The sequence below is a fragment of the Tachypleus tridentatus genome, chromosome 13, assembly GCF_004210375.1.
Source record: "Tachypleus tridentatus isolate NWPU-2018 chromosome 13, ASM421037v1, whole genome shotgun sequence".
NCBI lineage: Eukaryota > Metazoa > Arthropoda > Merostomata > Xiphosura > Limulidae > Tachypleus > Tachypleus tridentatus.
In genome coordinates, this window is record NC_134837.1 from 42,050,564 (window position 1) to 42,069,236 (window position 18,673).

Genomic DNA, 18,673 nt, shown 5'->3' on the forward strand with positions numbered 1-18,673 from the left:
GCTCTTAATCTCCATATAAAAGAATGATAAGCTACATTACACGGAAATTTATGTTTCAAATACTTCTATTTATTCTGTACAGAAAGTTGCAATTGAAGTGCTAAGTGTAAACGACTTACAGAATTTTGATTCTAATACAAACATCATTTTGTTTGTTCGTAGTTACGCACAATGGGCTCTGTCTACTACACGCATAGAAACACGGTTTCTAGCGGTACAAGTCACAGAGATACCGCTGTATTACTGGGGAGGGCGAAATTAGATTTTAATATAGAATCTCGTTTTGTAGGTTTTTGTGACAAAATAATAAAAATTAGTTGAATTCAAAAATCTGATAAACCAAATTATAATAAAGATTGCCGTCGTACAATCGTCTTATTGGATTTTGTAGATCTAGCGGTCAGGGCGATTGCCTCGCAAATTCGAATTTTCATCGCTGAATTTGCTCATCCTATGCGATTGCTTAAGGAGCCAATCGCCCAGGTGTAAACATTCTTAGCTTACAAATATACAGACAAACCCCAACATAGTTGAGACTAAGGTCGTGTCGTGTATTTAAAAAATAAAAGTTTGTATTTAGAATAAAAACTGAAAATATAAATGTAAAAAAAAAAAAAAAAAATTTTCGTACTACATCCAATCATCTCTCAAATGTCTTAATAAATCGAAAATGAAACCGTGTTTTGATACTTATTATAGAACACTGCTTACAAGAGTGAAAACTAAATTAAGATAATAGCGTAAAAATGAAATTAAACTTGTTGAATACATAACTCAACTTTATTCTTACTTAGTTACAAAAGTGCAAAGCATTACGTTTTGCCCACCGATCAAATAAAATAACTAATAATTTGATCAATTATCAGTTTTACTAACATCGACTGACTACTTGTAATGATAAAAAAAAAAAAAAGACTTTCGACTTGCATCGCTTGTCATCGTTAAATTAATTGAAGACAGTGGAAACACTGTTAATCGTAATCTTAGGGTATTGAAATCTAAGAAACTCCTCGGAATTAATACACAATCACCGTATATACTTGTTTTAGATCATTGTAAATGTAATATTGTGTTTTGAAAAACTATATTGTAAACGTGACAAATATTATCATAAATTAATGACAATTAATAAAACCAGGATCTGGTCGTTGCAAGATTTAAAAATAAACCAAATATATAACCCCCCTGGTGAACATCTTGGTAGTAATTGAGCCCCACTCTAAATCAAGTCTTTCGTTTAAATGTTATCTTTTCGGCTAAGCGTGTATATATTTTTGATAATTTGTCTTCAAAATCTATCCAGTATTTTTCAAATGTACATAGCTTCAAATTCACAATCTTACCACACACTCTGCATGTAATCAGTCATAATTTACTTTTTAGTGTGACAAAGAATATTGTTGAAAGCAAGTTAAAATAATTTTATTAAACAGACCTTTCTAAGTTTCACGAAAATTTCATAGGTGATTCAACAACTTTTTCATTCACATTTATATTTTGCATATAACAACATCAGTGTAAAACTGAACTATGACACTTTGTAGTTTTACAGTATATCGGTACACATATGAACATTTCACTCTGAAGTCATACTATACGTTTGTGTCTCTGTGTAAGAGTATGTTAAATATCAGAATAAATACCATACGAGAACAACGCTTTATCAGAAAGTTTATAAAAAAACAATTAAATGAAATATGCAAATACTTCGGTATTTTTGCTTGAGTAGGTGTGAGTTGGGCTGTCCCTCTCTAAATCGAATTATATATATATACAATAACTGTTTCTGAACTTCAGTTTCTGATAGTAGCTCTTTGGATTTCATTTTAATTCATTAATGACTCATGGAGACCGATTTCATCTTGAGTCAAACACACCACTTCAGATGATGTACACAAATCATAATCTGGAGCTAGAGGGCAAAGATTATCTTCTCGGGAATCGCCAACTGAAACATAGGCACCAACATGGGAATCATCAGACAAATCCATGTCCCAGCTATAAAAAACATTACTGCCTATAACAATATCATTAGTTTGGTTATCATCCACTGAAGTCACGTCAAAATACTGCGAGTTAGAATTCATGCTGGTTTGGAAAAAGGCATTTTCATTTTCTTTACTGCCAGTTTCTAAAACTGGTGAGATATCAATGTTATCATGGGTGTGAATGCCTTCGAAGTTATGGCTCACTATATGAACAGAGTCAGACGAACTAACATCTTCAAAAAAACTTTTGTTTTTCTCAGCGTCTGAAACTCGATTCTCAGTCTCTGCTTTACAATCTTGAAAAATGAAATTATCTGTCAGATCATCAACAAACAAGTCCTTCTCGTTAGCAGTAGAAAATGGAAAATCAGTTGAGTTCACAGAACCATTTAGTTCCGAAATGGTACTAGAAGGCTCTGACAAATTTTTCTGAACAGTGTCATCAGGTGAAAACTCATTAACGATGTCTGTATGTAACGTAATTGTTTCCTTCTGCTCTTCTAACTTGTAAGTGTCTGTACAAATAACATCAGAATGTGAGGTGCACATCAATTCTTCCAATGTAATGTCAGCAGTGCATTCAACTTTGTTTCTTAAAATTTCACACTGTGCAAGAGGTCTTTCAGTGAAGTCTTCCAGTGGTACGTCAGTGCTAATACAACTTGAATCATTTATAATTTTGGTTCCTGCTGATTTACTCTCCAAATCAATGAAAGAAAAGCATTCAATTTTTTCATCCTCCTTATGGTCAATGACACTAGATACCTGACCACATATTTCCAGCCTATCATCTTGATTTTCCTTAATTATGGGCTGAAGTATATCATTATTATGTAAGACATCATTTATGAGCTGAGAAGAATTTGTAGGATCTAAAACAATAACAGTTGTCTTGAGATCTTCTGCATTTTGTATATCTGTTACAGAATTTTCCAACACGTTTTCTTCATTACTCTCATAATCATGAAAGTTCACAGTTGAATTTTCTGTATTTTGCTCTTTGTTTGTTGTTGTTGGTTCTAACACAGATGAGCCTTCTTTTTGGCTCTTTTTGCTAACAAAAAGCTCATCTGTAGTGAAGTTCTTACTTATTTCTGTGTTGATTAAAGGTGTACTACTTTTATGAATAAATTTAGAACATTCTGGTTCTTCCAGTGTAAATTCTTCAAATGTTGTATCATTTTCTAAAGATTTATCTCTTTTGCTTGTCTTTTCCATAGAATATTCAGATGTACAATCTACTCTATGAAACTTAAAAATTTCAGAGTCTTCAACTATTCTTGCTATTGAGTCTTTTGATAATGTATTATTTTCAACATCTGTTGATAATGTGTGAAAAATGGCTCCATGTTGGTCCTGTGATTTGTTACATATTTCCATGTTAAATTGCTCGCTGCTGGTAGAACAGATTCCACTTGCTGTTTCCTGATATGTGTTTTGCTTGGCTAATTGGAAATCTGTAATGTCTTCAGTTTTATCATACTCCAAATCATGATTTATCACTTTAGATGTACAAGCAAGTATTTTATCCTCCTTGGTTTTCGTGGAAACATCTTTCTTTTCAACTACATTCAAATGTAATAAAAATTCCTCTTTAGAATGCTTAATACCAGAAGCAGGTGTGAGAGAAAAATTATCTTTATTTACTTCCACATAATTATTTTCTAGTGGATTGGTAAAGTTCTTATGTTGAATGGAAGATATGTCTGGACAGATAAAGATCTGTTCCTTATTTTCATTTTCTACACTCCAAAGTTCTACCAGAGGTTCCATAAATGCTTTAACCATAAGGAAGTCCTGAAGTTGAAAGTGACTATTAATATGATCTAGTAAACCAGATGTCTGAACAGTTGTGTAGTCACAATGTGGACAAGTAACTCCTTCTTGTGCACTGTGCTGTTTCTGATGAATTTGGACAGCATCCTTACATTCATTTGTGTATGGACACCGATCACATCGAAATATGCACTTTAGATTTTCTTTATCAACAACATCCATTGGGGATTCTGTTGTTTCTTTTCTACAAGTTTCTTGTGCTTGCTTCACAAAGGGTAAAGCTGGAGAAATAAAGGACTCTTGTACAACAAGTGGACTGTGTGACTGGATTTTCTCATGTACATTTCTGTGCTTATGTAGATTAGCTGCACATCTGACTGAGTAATCACATTTATTACAGGTGAATCTGGATTTCTTACCATGCAAGTTAACATGTCGATCATAACGGCTGTGCTTGGAAAATACAGCAGGACACTTAGGGCATTGATGAACGTTTTTCTTAGGAATGTTTTGAATTTTTCCAGGCTGTGAATGAAGGGGAGTATGACTTAATAGATTACAGGCTGTTGCTACTGTATAATTACAGTTAGTACACTTATATGGCCCAGGCCCACCATGTAGCCCTAGATGAAAATTAAAGGTTGTTTGCTTCACAAATTTTGCAGGACAAAGTGGGCAACATAAAAGTTTTTGAGAAATTTTTTGGCAAAGTCCTTGCAAGTAAGATTGTGTTTCAGCCTCTTCTAGCAGTAGCATCTGATTGTTGATTGTACTTTCTTTAATAGTTATTTCACTGAGTTCATTTTTATCAGAAATTTGTCCATTTGTGTCTGAAAGGTTATGAGTATTATCAGATATATTAAATGGCGGTGCATTTGATGCTTTTCGTTTGGCTGCATAAGCCGGAGTGTGCACTAAAAGATGTTTGTGCAAGTGTGGCTTATGTCTTGCTGTATAGTCACAACAAGGGCAGTGAAAGGAATGGTTAACCCCATGAAAACTCTGATGAGTTTTAAGACCACCAATGCTTTTAAACATTGCTGGACAATTCATACAGAAATAACTAAAATTTATTTTTTGATTACAAGGAGTTAATAAACGTTGTCCAGATAACATGTTCAGTTCTTTTGTTTTAGTTTCTGGGTTTTCTTTCTTTTGACTAGAGTCACTGTTGAATTCATCATGCACACAGTGTTTCAGTGCCTCTGTACCAATAGTATTTTTCAAAAAAGCATCTACTTCACTTTCCTGATGTAATTTTAAATGCACTCCTAACACTCCTTGATTGTTACACTGATAGTTACAAAGAGGACAAGAAAATTTTGAAACTGTGCTTCTGTTATGCATTGACATGTGGAGCCGAACATTTACCCGACGACGATTTCTCATTGGACAATAACAGCATTTATATGTCTTCACCAGAAAGTTTCCTTTTGTTGTTAATTCAAAAGGAATACCTCCTTCAATACCTTCCATGTTTGGTGTTTCCTCCTCTCTTTCAACTGATTTTGTACCAACTGTGTGAAGCTTCATATGCTGTTTCAACAGATGTAGTCTGGTTGCCCAGTATGAACAAACTGTACATCTATGTGGGGCAACTCTGTTTGGTCGATGGAACTGTTTGTGATGAAGAAACTGTTTCCTGTTGTCACTTCTATATGGACACTGACTGCACATGAATTTCTTGAACAGTGCAGTAGATGCAAAAGTTGGGTTGCTGGATAGGTTCCCAGTTGTTACACTGTCTTTTACAGGTTTCTTATTACCCACATTATCTACAGATTTCTCAGTACCCATATTATCTTCACAAATAATGTTACAACTTTCATTTTCATCTTCATTAACAAAATTAACTGAAATGTCTTTTTGATCTTCAACTTCGTCCTCAGCATAATGTGATAACTTTCTTTCACTACCATCGGAAGAGTGCTCTTCATGCAACTTCATATGTCTTACTAATGTTTTACGATATTTTACATAATATGGGCAATATAAGCACTTGAAAACTGCTTCTTTTCTTGGCTGATGTTGCTTTAGATGTGTTTTGATGTAAAATTGCTTTTCACAGGTATAAGGACATATACTGCACCTAAAACACTCAAGGGGATAGCAGTCTTTCTTAACATTTTGTTTACTCTCTGTTGAGATACCTGTAAGGTAAAGAACATGATTCTTTAACTTAACACTAAAACATTCCTCTAAGTCTTGAACGTTTCCACCATGTTTGCTCTTTATATGCTTAAGAATTAAATTACGCCAATTAGATGTAAATTTACAGATACGGCAACGATATGGCTTAATCCCAGCATGAACAGCCATATGACTTACAACAACTTTCATGTCACAATGGTTGAAGCTGCATAGGTTACAACGATATAATTTGGTTTCATTCTTTGACTGAATTCCTCTAAAGTCAACTTCAAAAATCACATTACCTGATTCTGAAGACTCAGCCCAATGTTTCAAAGAAACTGAACTGGGTTTTTGTTCTACTGTTTCATTTTCAATGCCACAGGTTATTGCTTTAGCTGGGTTTTCTAAATCAGAACTTTCATTCCCATCTAAATCTCTTACAATATCATTTACTGGCACATCAAGTACACTCTTTAGGTATTTTTGGCAGTCAATCTTTCCTGTATCACAGGACAACAAACATGTGGCATATTGATGCAGTGAATCATCAGCAAACTTTATCTTAATATGTTCAGTGATTTCCTTTTGATCATTAGATTTATAACCACAAGCTGAACAAATAAATTCCTGCATGTCATGATGTTTCACATAATGAGTATGAAATTTGGAATCCAAATGTGTTTCAAAAGAACACTGGTCACAACTGTATTTCTTAATAAATTTTCTTTCTTTAGAAGAGCTTCTGGAAGAATCACCTTGTCCATTTGCATTGATGGTTTTTAACTTAGTTTTCTGTAGCTCCAGTTTTGGTAACACATCACAGACTGCATTTTTACAAATACTCACACCAGTGGAAGATAAATCTCCATATTCTTCTTTGAATAACATAGTTTTATTGGCAACACTTAAGTCAAGTGGTAATTTCTGGTTATCACTCAAGTTCAAGAACTGGAGATGTTTGTTTTCATGTTTAGAAAATTGTGACATTTTTTTTTTCACTGTTTTAGCTTTTGTGTTCATTGTGCCAGTAGTCTTATTTTCTTCATTCCCACTAGGTAAGTAACTACTCATGACAGGTTCATAATGTTTTAAGGCTTTAATTCTAATTTCTTGCCCATGTTTATGTCTCAAAAATGACATTTGTGGTTTGTTTGGATGATATTTTTGTAGATGTCTTGTCAAATCACCTTTCCACTTAGTCTGATAGTGACAATAGTAGCATGAAAAAGGTTTTTGCCCTGAATGAACACGAAAATGCTTCTCTAATTCTGACACCCACTTGGGCTTGTAGCCACAGACAGTACATGTTGGCACTGCCTTACCAGTTCCATTCTTCCTTTTTAACTTCTGTACAATACTTTTTGCTGCTTGCTCAGTAGTTCCATGCTCTCGTTTCATGTGACGAGTGAGATATGGAAGAAGATCAAAACCCAGTCCACAAGTTGGGCATGAGTATTTCTTTTTTGTTAAATGTCCCCTTTCATGTCTTTTTATACGTGATGGACAAGCAGTAAAATTACAGAACCGACATTTGAATCTTTTTTGTACTACATTACTTTTCACAGTTTCCTTATGTACCTCATAATTAAAGGTTGCCTTGGAAGAATTTTCAAAAATTTCATCATCATCATTTCTTGGATTAAAATCCTTACTAACAGACCTGGAGGTGTTTTTTACATCACTGGAAAAATTAATTTTTACATGTTCATTATACTGGCAATCCTCTTGTTTACACTGATGCACCAATAAGGACTGCTTAGTATGACTTGTAAAAGAGCAAGTTTTACACTTAAAAGTTCCTTCTAAGCCATGATTTTTTACATGACGATCAAGATTCCATTTGTATGTTGTTTGAAAATCACAAAATTTACACTTTATTTTTGGCATGGTATGGAATTTGCAATGTCTAGTGTATTTTGCTCTCTCACTAGTCACATAGCTACACTTTAAGCAACGGAAGAATTTTTTCTTCAAGTGAGATGTGTTTTTTGTTTTCAAGTTACTCTTGACATATTCAGAATCCTTCCTTTGGTCTTTTTGTTTTTTGGTATTCACTGTAGAACCTGCTTCTACATCAGCATATCCTATGGAAATGTTTTTTTGTTCCTTTGATTCCTGTGTAAAAGCATGTGGAACAAGCAAATTATTAGGTTTTACAGCATTTTTTCTAACTGATGTAGAACATGATTCAGCATTAGTTAGTTTTTTTCTAGAAGTATGAATGCCTTTTACAGCTTTTTGTCCACCAGAAGTATTGTGCTTGACCTGATTTAAATTTGTGTCTTTAACAAGCATTTTCTTGTGTACCATACCACAGTGTCTTTGTAACTTTTGAAAGTTTTTTGAAGCATACAGACAGTATGGGCATTCATACACAGTTATTCTTTCCATGTGAACCTCTTGACAATGGTACAAAAATTTTCTGGGGTTTATAGTAACAAGATCACACTGTTGACATCTGTAAACTCTTCTAACGCGAAGATATCCTTCTGATGGAAAAGGTTTGGTTGATTTCTTTCCATATTTTTCATTGGATTTTACCATAGATTGGGAATTTGTAGTGGATGAGTTTTTAAGAGTCTTTCCAATGTGTGCTGCTAACTGACTGGAACTGATTTGTTTGTCACAAAAACCACTCACCTGTGATATTTGAGCTGAATTTTTTTGTTGTACCTTTTTCTTTACTCCTACTTGTTTCTCTAAAACCTGAGAAGACATGCCTGCTTGGATTCCATGAATAGTTCGCTTGTGCCTGCGTAGGTTAGCTTGGTACTGGGTTATAAATGGACACACTGGGCATCTGAACACTTCAGCTGCATGGTGGTAAGCAGTGTGTTGAAGAAGCAAGGCTCGGGTTTCGGCCACGTGATCACAGGTATCACAAAGATATTGATACCTGTTCATGTTGCTGGAAATATTACTATCACCTTCTTAGCAAAATATATAGTAATCAATATCACTTCTACAATTTTCTGTTGTAAGAAGAAATACTGTCAAGTCAAAAAGCTGCAAGTCCATTCCATTGAACCAACTGCTTCAACTGCATAAACCTCCTGAAATACAGTATAATGTCTCATAAATTTTCATAAATATTAACATTGCTTTTTTTCATCAGATTAATTTTTTCTTCCTATCCTATCCTAAAAAAAAGTTTTATGTCAGAAACAGTGATACAAAGTTACACGAATTAAAGATAAAAGATGGATATAGACATGTAATTTAAATACAGCAAAAAAAATAATTTCTCAATTTTTATAATACAAAAAGAGAAGTTCTAAGGAAAAAGAATATTTTAAACTTTGAGTACATAGGCCACATTTGGAGTATTGTGTTCAGTCTAGGGATTCTTACCTTATGAAAGACCTAAAAAATCATAGGTGCCAGGTCGCCATGGTGACTAAAATTTCACCATGATGCCTAGTATTTTCTCCCACTTTATTTATCCATAGGGCTGTGCTAATAGAATAAAAATCTAGAACAGTTCTGACTCTTGAAAGTCTAGAACTATTTTCACATTCGAGTCCTAAATCAAACATCATTTCTAGGATTTTAATGGCAGATTTAGCACTTATGTTTTTTCAGGAATGGAGTTATACAGTTGCACAACACAGTACTAATTTTATACAATTTTATTTTTCTTTTTTCTCTCAATTCAACAAATCAATGGGCATGTTCAGATTCAGACAGGGCTAAAAGTTCAGGCAATTTCATCAGGTGGTTTTTGATATCACATGATAACAAATATGCACTCATTGCTGTGAAAGCAAATAAATATATGTAGTCCCCAATTCCTAGTGCAAACAGTAGTGAAGTTACGTTAATCATACCCGACTTTTTAAGTTTTTGGGTTGGCTCCCAGATTTAAAAATATCTGTCAAGGTCTGTCTTTAGAAGGACATTAAATTGTTGGAAAGGCTTCAGAGGAGAGCTACTAGAATAGTGCCTGGAATAGAGGAGCTGGCATACAAAGATACCTTGATAACTATATAAATGATAGAGGCTGGCTTTGAGTTGTTTTTTTCTCTTATTTTATTTAATACTTATATAGTTTAGAAAATGGGACAGCTTAGATCAGGGGTCTCCAACTCTTTATGGACAAGAACCAGGAGGTAGATCTTTTTTAACTTTGCAGGCTAGAGGGGTCACGGTAAAATTAAGTAGGGATGCATACATGATCAAAATACACCAGTAAATTATTTCTCATAAGAGCAGATACTGAAAATATTTAAGATGCATAATCGTCTTTTTTTACCATTAGTAAGAAGCATGAAACAGGTGCTTTTCTGATAAAATTGCACTTAATGGTGGTTCAAAGTTAGTGCTCCCTATTATCAAATGTGGTTGCACATTCTCATCAGATAAGGCTGATCTGTAACTATATTTCCCATCTTCATCTTTGAAAATGTCTTTTCACAGAAATAGGCAGTGCAAAAAACTGAAATGAATCCATGAGCAAAGTTTCCCTTCTTTGTATTTGTCCTTCAACATGTTGAATTGCAGATCAATCATTTCCATTTGAAGTTCAGGTGGCAGTTCATCATTAACACAATCAAATGGGTTTTGGAAGATCCTTATTTCTGTTGCATTTGCATCAAGATAAGAAAAACACTCCTGGAACTGTAGTTTCAGGTTACAAAGAATATCTTGTGCAAACCTGCTTGGAAATGGGGATCCTGCTTCTTGCTTAAACTTTTCACATGGAAAGTATGTAAAGCAATTCATCAACTGGGACTAATAAAGAATTAGTTTTTCCTGAAATGCTTTCACCTTGGTGTACAAATTGCAGATAAGCATAGTTTCACCTTGTAATCTAAGACTGAATTAATTCAGCTACATGGTCAAGTCTGGATAAAAAGCTAATTTCTGAACCCATTCACTGTTTGTGAGTAATGGTTGAGGGCAGTTTATTTCATTTAAGAAAATTTCAATTTCAGTTCTAAGCACAAGAAATCACAACATAATCTTCCCACAGATAAGCCATCAAACTGAAGTGTGGTATGGCAAGTTGGGATATGTTACTTCTATTTCCACAAAAAATTCATGGAATTAACGATGGTTGAGTCCATGGGAGTGAATGACTACAGATTCCATGACACATGATTGATCCAGATATTTTACTCACAGTGCCTGATGATGAACAATGCAATGAAGAACCACAGGCTTGGAACAACCTGCACTTTCAACAGCTTTGTAAATCTGCCCAACTTAAACCTTTTCCTACATCACATATTTTTTTACCATCTGTTGCAACTGTAAAGTGTCAGATATATTTGATGACTTGTCAAGCACGATGGAAAAGCTCTCAAACTCTTTGGCCTTGTCTTTCAGCTGAGACACAATACTGCTTCTGATGTCCTCGACTCTAGGAGCAACTGTATTCGCTGAAAGGCTAATAGTCTTAAATAAGTCTACTTTTTCTGGGCACATTTCTTTGGCTCCTTCAATCATACATAATTTAATTAGCTCACCATTGGTAAATGGATTTCCTTATTTGACTAACAGGTGCATCATTCAGAAACTTCCTTTTGTTGCAGCTTCATTCTTTCTTCCTCATAAATACAAACTGTTGAGATGATAAGATATGTTTCGAATTTGTCTGAACGTAACTTTCCCGTGAACTGAGAACAGTTTGATGAGTGCTTGATTTGATATTCTCTACGAATGTTGTATTCTTTCAGCACTGCAACAATCTCATTGCATATTAACCACAATGCTTTGTTGTGTGATTCAAAACAATGTAGTCCACACTCCACTGTTCTTTAAAAACACGACATTCCAAGTCAAATTTTCTCTTTTTCCCTTGTCCTGACATAATAACCAGGAATAGCTATGAACTCAAACATAAAGTAAACAGCAGCATTCACTGACACATACTAAGTACACGTGGCAAGTGTGGAAAAAAACGTGCTGCTTCAGGGCACTGGGATCTATAAGTGAGATGACAAAATACTAAGTAATATGACATTTTCCACCAAATAGAAAAGTGTATTGTACCTTGACTTTTGCTCAATTACATTTATTTTTGATTTTTACATCATTGTATTATCTTATTACTTTAATTAACCGTTGGCTGGCCACATCACAACTAGACTGGCTTTTGCTCAATTATGTTTTATTTTTCAATTTTATAATATTATATTACTTTAATGAACTGTTGACGGGCCAGATAAACCAAAATTGCAAGCAGTAGCTTGGAGACCAACAGGTCCCTTGTCAGTAAACATTATATTATGTAATATATATATATATATATACACACACATACATTTGTAAAAATAAACATTTTTCTGATACAAATGAATTTTTTTTTCTAACATCCCTACATACTTTAGTATCATTGATTTAGTAAAACAGTTCAACTAACAAACTTTATGTCTAAATATTTTCAATACATACTGTTTTGAAAGAGAACATTGATGACTGCAATGTTGATTTTCAAAAAAGTAACAGCATTTCTCAGGTAGGTTTCATTCTCCAAAAATGTTGATGGGTAAAAGTTTATGGTAGCTAAGGTTACTCTGTCAGGAATTTAAAAAGAGATGTGATAAATAATAAATATTTCTGGAGTTGTCAGAAAAAACAACAACTTACAACCACATAATAGTTTGTTTCATGACACTAGCTTTTAAATGGATTTTTTTTATCATAACCCATTAGAGATAAGACAACTGAAACATATATATTGTAGTTTGCAATAGAAAAATTATGTTAATACAATAAACAATGTTTAAAAGGCATATTCCATACATTTTGTCTTTCTAATAATAATTCTATTGTACTGCTAGAAAAAAAAATACCAGGTATTGTCATGACTTGTTTAAGTACAAATGAAAATGTAAATGTAGCAAAAATAATTTTCCTTATTCATATCAACAATTATGAAATAAATCTTTTTCTCACAAAAACCTTAAACCATTACAGGACTTTTTTGTTTCAATCATTAAACTCATACATTTGTGTTTATACAATTCCTAGGTAATGTATTTTTCCTGATAACAGTTATGAAACTATTATTTTTCTTTATTTCTGATATTTCCTTATTAACTTTCTGTTTTTGACAGTTTTGACGTCCTTGAGTTTATTGTATTAACTATAAGAGCTTTAATGGGTTTATAATATGCTTACTTTACAGATAAAGCACTTTGTCATGATGAGAACATAAGGGTTTAGGAGCAAGCCTCATGAAATAAGTGAAAAATATTAAGGATTTTAGTGTTCCATTTACTCCAACACAATACAAATAACAGTAACATGTCAATGACCTTTGAAGAAATCCTTAATCAGTACCTTTACATTTTCCATCTGTCTAAAATTAACAATAATTTCATAAATCTTGAACTCATTCCTGTAAAGAACTATATATTTAATAAATATATTTATCCACATTTGAAGGAGTTTCATCCAGCCTATCATAGTCAGTGTAGATTCTCAATTTTCCTTTGTATATCTAACTATGCCACTATTTCCCAGTGTACAGACATACATATTCTCTAAACATACCTGGGTTCATCATAGTCTGGATTTATTTTTCTGTCAATGCAAAAACAGTTTAATAATTAACTATAAATTTGCTTTTTAGCAATAGCTATATATATTTTTTGTTCCATAATGTTGTAAATTATATTTCAGCACTATAATTTCTTTTTCTTAGCTAGAGGGATCTGGGGACATAATAATAATGTTAAGATCAAATGGTTTAATAATATAACCCTCTAAGTCTAAAGATGTTAAGTTCATTTATAGGTCACTGGTTAGGTCACATTTGGAATACTGTGTACAGTCTTGGGCTCCTTACATTGGAAAAGTTGTTGAAAATTGTTCAGAGAAAGGTTTTTAATTTATTCATTAATAGTTTTTAGTTCAGTTTAGAGGATGGAACAGACAAGACTAACCAACTGATCCCATGTTGTATTAAAATGTTAAAGTTGTTATTATTAAACTATTTGATTTTAACATCATCATCAATAGAATTCACACTCCCTGAATGACAATACTAATGAGTGCTAAATCAAGTATGCCCACTCACCTACTATTATTTTTTAATGTCTATTTACCTTAGGCAATTGCAAAATTTCTTCAGAGACTAAGTTAGAGGTAAATATCTGTACTTGCTGCATTTTTTACTGTTTTAATATTGAAACTCAGGTTTAGTAAATGAGGGGATTTTTGAGAATGCAGCAAAGATGATGGAAAGGTAGCTAATAATTAAACAAATTTTTGTGAGTTACTTGTTTATATTTGTTTAACCCAGAAATAAATACACCAAACCTGTATTGCCCCTATGACATCCTCAACATAAGAATTACCTGTGACATGTTTTACAGTGAAGAAGAGTTGGTAAAAGTGATTGAAATTAGTGAACCACGATGTATTTGTATTTTAATTTGCCAGTTACTTTATGGAATCTCAGTAGAATTTAATTGTGAATACAATTAAGTTTGCAACCTCAGTGTCTTGTATGTGAAAGCTATAAATGTTCAGAAAATCAATTTTGGCTTGTACTTGGGATCATGAACTCCCATTACAATACCTCATGAAGAAACAAGACTCACCCTTGAGTTTATAAATTTCATAAAATTTTAATAGTACAAGAAAAGGAGCTTATTAGCCCATCAATGATGTCCCTTCCAGCTCTCAACTGTGATCACCTTTTACTTTTCATCCAAACTTTTCTTGACCTCAGTTAAATTTTCTTGAAGGCAGCTGATTCCAAAAGCCAACCACCCAGGCATCATATTATAATCAAACACATATGGCCAACAACAAAATATGAAATTATCTTTTTGAGTTAATATAACTTTTATTAACCTGTGGCAAGTATTAAGTCAATGTGATAATTATATAATCTAAAGACTCTGCATAGTATTTTCTCATTTTAGATGGCCCTGAAGAATATGATGACAACAATTTGTGTATCAATATACATACATATATATATATAAATACAAACCATGTACTCCAAGGAAGTTGAAATTGCATACAAGTTCTTTTAAGTGAGCTTGACCCCTTATTCTTTTTATAAAAACCATACATGGTTCTATTTTGAAATTGTTAGGATAAATTTACTGTAAACATTCAACATATCATATTTATCTCATGGAGCCAATAACATATCTAACAACATTTTCCCAACAGTATCAACACTTTACAAACAACTCTTTATGCACTAAGACTTGCTAGAAAAAATACAAATCATACTGCCATCTACTGATGTCTTTGTGCACAACATAATTTTTTATTTCTGAACTGGTGAACCCTTATTATTTATTTGGCAACTTTGGCCATGTTTGCATTCATTCTGCCCTTCACTGACTTGGTGGTAAGCCTGTAGACTTACGTTAAAAACTGGATTTTAATACCCATGTTGAGCATAGTAGAGATAGCACCTTGTGTTCAATTGCAAACACACATACACAAGACATCTACTTTACAGTTTTAACAACTTAATTGTTTCTCATAAAACACCTGATGCTTTTTTGTAACTTTTACCAGCATTAAATCCTCATTTAAACTTGTTAGTATTATCAAATGATATCCCTAGCTTCACAATAATAGTACTTCAGATAGAAAAGTTCTCTTAAGTAACCACAATTTCACTTTTGAGATGAATGTGTCACTCTAGACTAGCTTAGGGTTGGTTTATCCACTTCCATGGTGGAACATTCAAATCTACTTTTATTCAAAAGCAAAAATGTTGTGTCCCCTGGCTCTACATTATCTCTTAACCTTTCTATATAAATATATTTCCATGAGACACACTGTGACACATCCTCTATAATAATACAATGTCCAATAGCCAGGAATTAACCACATATAGGTGCTAAACAAATTACCTCTTCTGCCATAATTTAAACCTAGTTACTACTATGTCCTATCTAAGTTGGACTCACAAGGTCTGATACTGGGCAAAAGGCCTTGTTGACACTGGATATGGTAAATAATGTGGTTGACATATCCTTACATTTGTCTTTACTTTCATTTATATGTTCTTGTAATTCATCTCCTGTAGAGTGCATTTAATCCCTCTGGATATTGAAATTCTACTCAGTAAATATAATCAATAGTTTAAGCATCTCAAATGAATTTACTTTTAATGATGGACCATCATTCATATGAAAATATGTGGTAGTATAAGCTTTCTTAAAGTTTCTTTTTTAATAGTTAAAATTTTCTAAAAGCATTGAAAAATTTAGAATGATGTAAATTAGGTTACAAAATGATTAGTTTAGTAAAACAGTATCAATTAAAGTACTGGCTGAACTGTCAAAGTAATAAAACAGCTGTGACAGTGTTAGAGGTGTAAATTCATGTTTTCCTTAGGATTTGTAACAGCTTAGTGAAAAACGTATATGTTCTTCCAACAAAAATTATTTGAAGATTTTATTACATTAAGTTATATATAATAAAGAGCTTCACTATATACATATATAATCTTCTGTTACTTTTATTAAATATAGTATTTTCATAGTTAATACCATTACTTAGCTGGATTAACAAAGTGGTCTTTCACAGTCCTCTGTGTTCAACTGAGTATAAAAATCTAAATAATCAGCATGTGACAGTTTCAAATGTCCAAAATACAAAATAAAACCAGATTAAAATAACTTACAAAAGAGAAACAGTCTATATATATATATATATATATATATATGGACATGCATGTGGTTGCTGCAACAGAAACACATGCTGTGTTTGTATTCAGCAATGGACACACAAATACACACATTGTGAAATTTTATTCAGAATTTTTATGCTCTAAAAGTGACATCAACTATATCACAAACAACCACAAAAACCTGTACCATCATATGGAAATTTGATTAAAAAAAAAAAAAGAGTTGATGAAAAACAGATTAAAAAGTCCCCAATATTTTGTATCAAAATTAGACAGAACAGTGTAGTATAGGTAATAAAAAAAACACTTCACTTTTATAGAGAAATATTTTCAATAATTTACGTGTTGTATTTTTTTTTTACAAAAATATGTGAAAAATTATATTTTCAACAAAAAGAAGTAGCTTATAGCATCCCATGAACATTTTCATTATAGCACCTGCAAAAACAGCAGTACCTTTACTTAAAGCTAAAGTTTAAATATTCACACTAATGTGAATACAATTCATATAGAAATCCTATAAGTATATGTTGATAGCAAAAGTAAACATCGCAAATCCTATAAATAAAAAAATAACTTCAAATTCATGTGGCAACCTTCTTGCAACTTACAGTTAATGAAATACATCTGAAAGAAGAAAAAAAAAGATTATCAGAATCTACGAATATTATCATTTGCTACGTATCTATTCAACATTCAAGCTGTTAAAAAGCAGTAACACAAACACAGGAGAAAGGTAAAATTAAAAGGGGTTGACTGACATTCTCAAAAGGTGATACTGAAAGGATTCTGTTCTTGCGAGCGCCATATTATTTCAACAAATCGACTACTCCATCCTTACAAAATGCCGTCCATTAAAACCCATTGCGGATGACTCCAAAAAAGACAGCTTGATAAAAGTCACACAAGTATAACTCATACATGTACTACGAAAAGTATCATTAGAATCTTGGAATGTGTTATCTTATCATAATTGATGTGTTGATGACAACTTCCTAAAAAACAACTTTATTAAATATTGAAATAACCTTACCTTAAATGCCTGATGGTAGCTGGAGCCTTTTTCGTCTGATGCCTCCACCAAATCAGCCCAACAGTATCGGCAAGTCAGCACCAGGAGGGAGACGATCACGTGATCTAGTAAGAACCATCTCTGGCAGGTGAACGCATGGGGATCACTTGTGGGCATCACACTACCTTGTGAAACAGTTTTGGATTATAATTTAGAATCCAGTGATGAAAGAATGTACATATATGGTTTTATTCATGCTCTCGAACAAGAAAGTTTGTTATTTTTTGTTTATTTTTTGCACATTTTCTTGTTAATCATTAGATTTAGATTCTACCTCAAGAGTGAACTAAATGACATGTTATGATAATATTGAGCATTGTACCGTGTTTTACAGGAATGCAATGAACATTTTGAGGTATCTGATTTAATGTTACGTTATTTTAGGTACTAAGTTGTGCAACAGTATAAAAAATTAATACATGTCATACTATGCTCAACACCTACAACGTAAAACATACGGCAGCATCAAATTTATGGTCCAGAATCAAACCTGGATCCTCGTAACTTGAAAGAATATATTAACAATACTTTAGTTTCATTTTGCCTACAGGGATGGATTTATTTTTCACGCTTGTCACTGTTATTAATAAAAGTTTGATTAGCAAGTGGTGTAACATCGATTTATTTTTTTTAACCTCAGCTTTAGTCACATGATGAACCATGCAACGATAAAGGTTATTGGAAACATTTGTTTTAGCACAGAACCATAATGAAGCCAACTAAAATCAATATTCATTGGCAACTATGAAGGTTACACATAAGAAAAAGCCAAAAATATCAGCAATGGTTTGGAACTATTTGACACGAGCTGCAGTCGCAACGGGCGGAGTGATCAAATAAACGGCAGTCTCCGCTTGGGCTTTTCCTGCTGGGCTGTAGCCTTATGCGCATGCACATTAAGTGATTATATTTCCACACAGGCAAAACAAGACATTAAAACTTATTACAATTCCATTTGGAAAGTGATATTTACCCCTACTCTGACCGAAGGTCAGGAGCTAAAATAATATCACATATGGTTTGTTATGGCCTTGACCTTTCACCTAGTACTGTTATCTATGGATCATTTTGTGTTACTTCTGTATCTAT

The 18,673-nt window shown here is 32.9% G+C and overlaps 1 protein-coding gene across 4 annotated transcripts; it reads right to left on the reverse strand.

Annotated features, from left to right (window-relative positions):
- Nucleotides 1–1,400: 1,400 nt before the first annotated feature.
- On the reverse strand, nt 1,401–18,177 carry LOC143240136 (uncharacterized). 4 transcript variants are annotated; one of them, XM_076482066.1, is made up of 4 exons: nt 18,025–18,177; nt 17,546–17,705; nt 12,294–12,415; nt 1,401–8,950 (listed from the first exon to the last, which is right to left on the reverse strand). In XM_076482066.1, exon 4 carries the CDS (start codon nt 8,799–8,801, stop codon nt 1,827–1,829), a length of 6,975 nt encoding a protein of 2,324 aa, XP_076338181.1. In that variant the 5' UTR covers nt 8,802–8,950; nt 12,294–12,415; nt 17,546–17,705; nt 18,025–18,177; the 3' UTR covers nt 1,401–1,826. The 4 variants fall into 4 exon arrangements, with proteins under 4 accessions (XP_076338181.1, XP_076338182.1, XP_076338180.1 ...); XM_076482067.1 differs by having other exon boundaries at nt 18,029–18,173; XM_076482065.1 differs by having other exon boundaries at nt 17,546–18,163.
- Nucleotides 18,178–18,673: the final 496 nt, after the last annotated feature.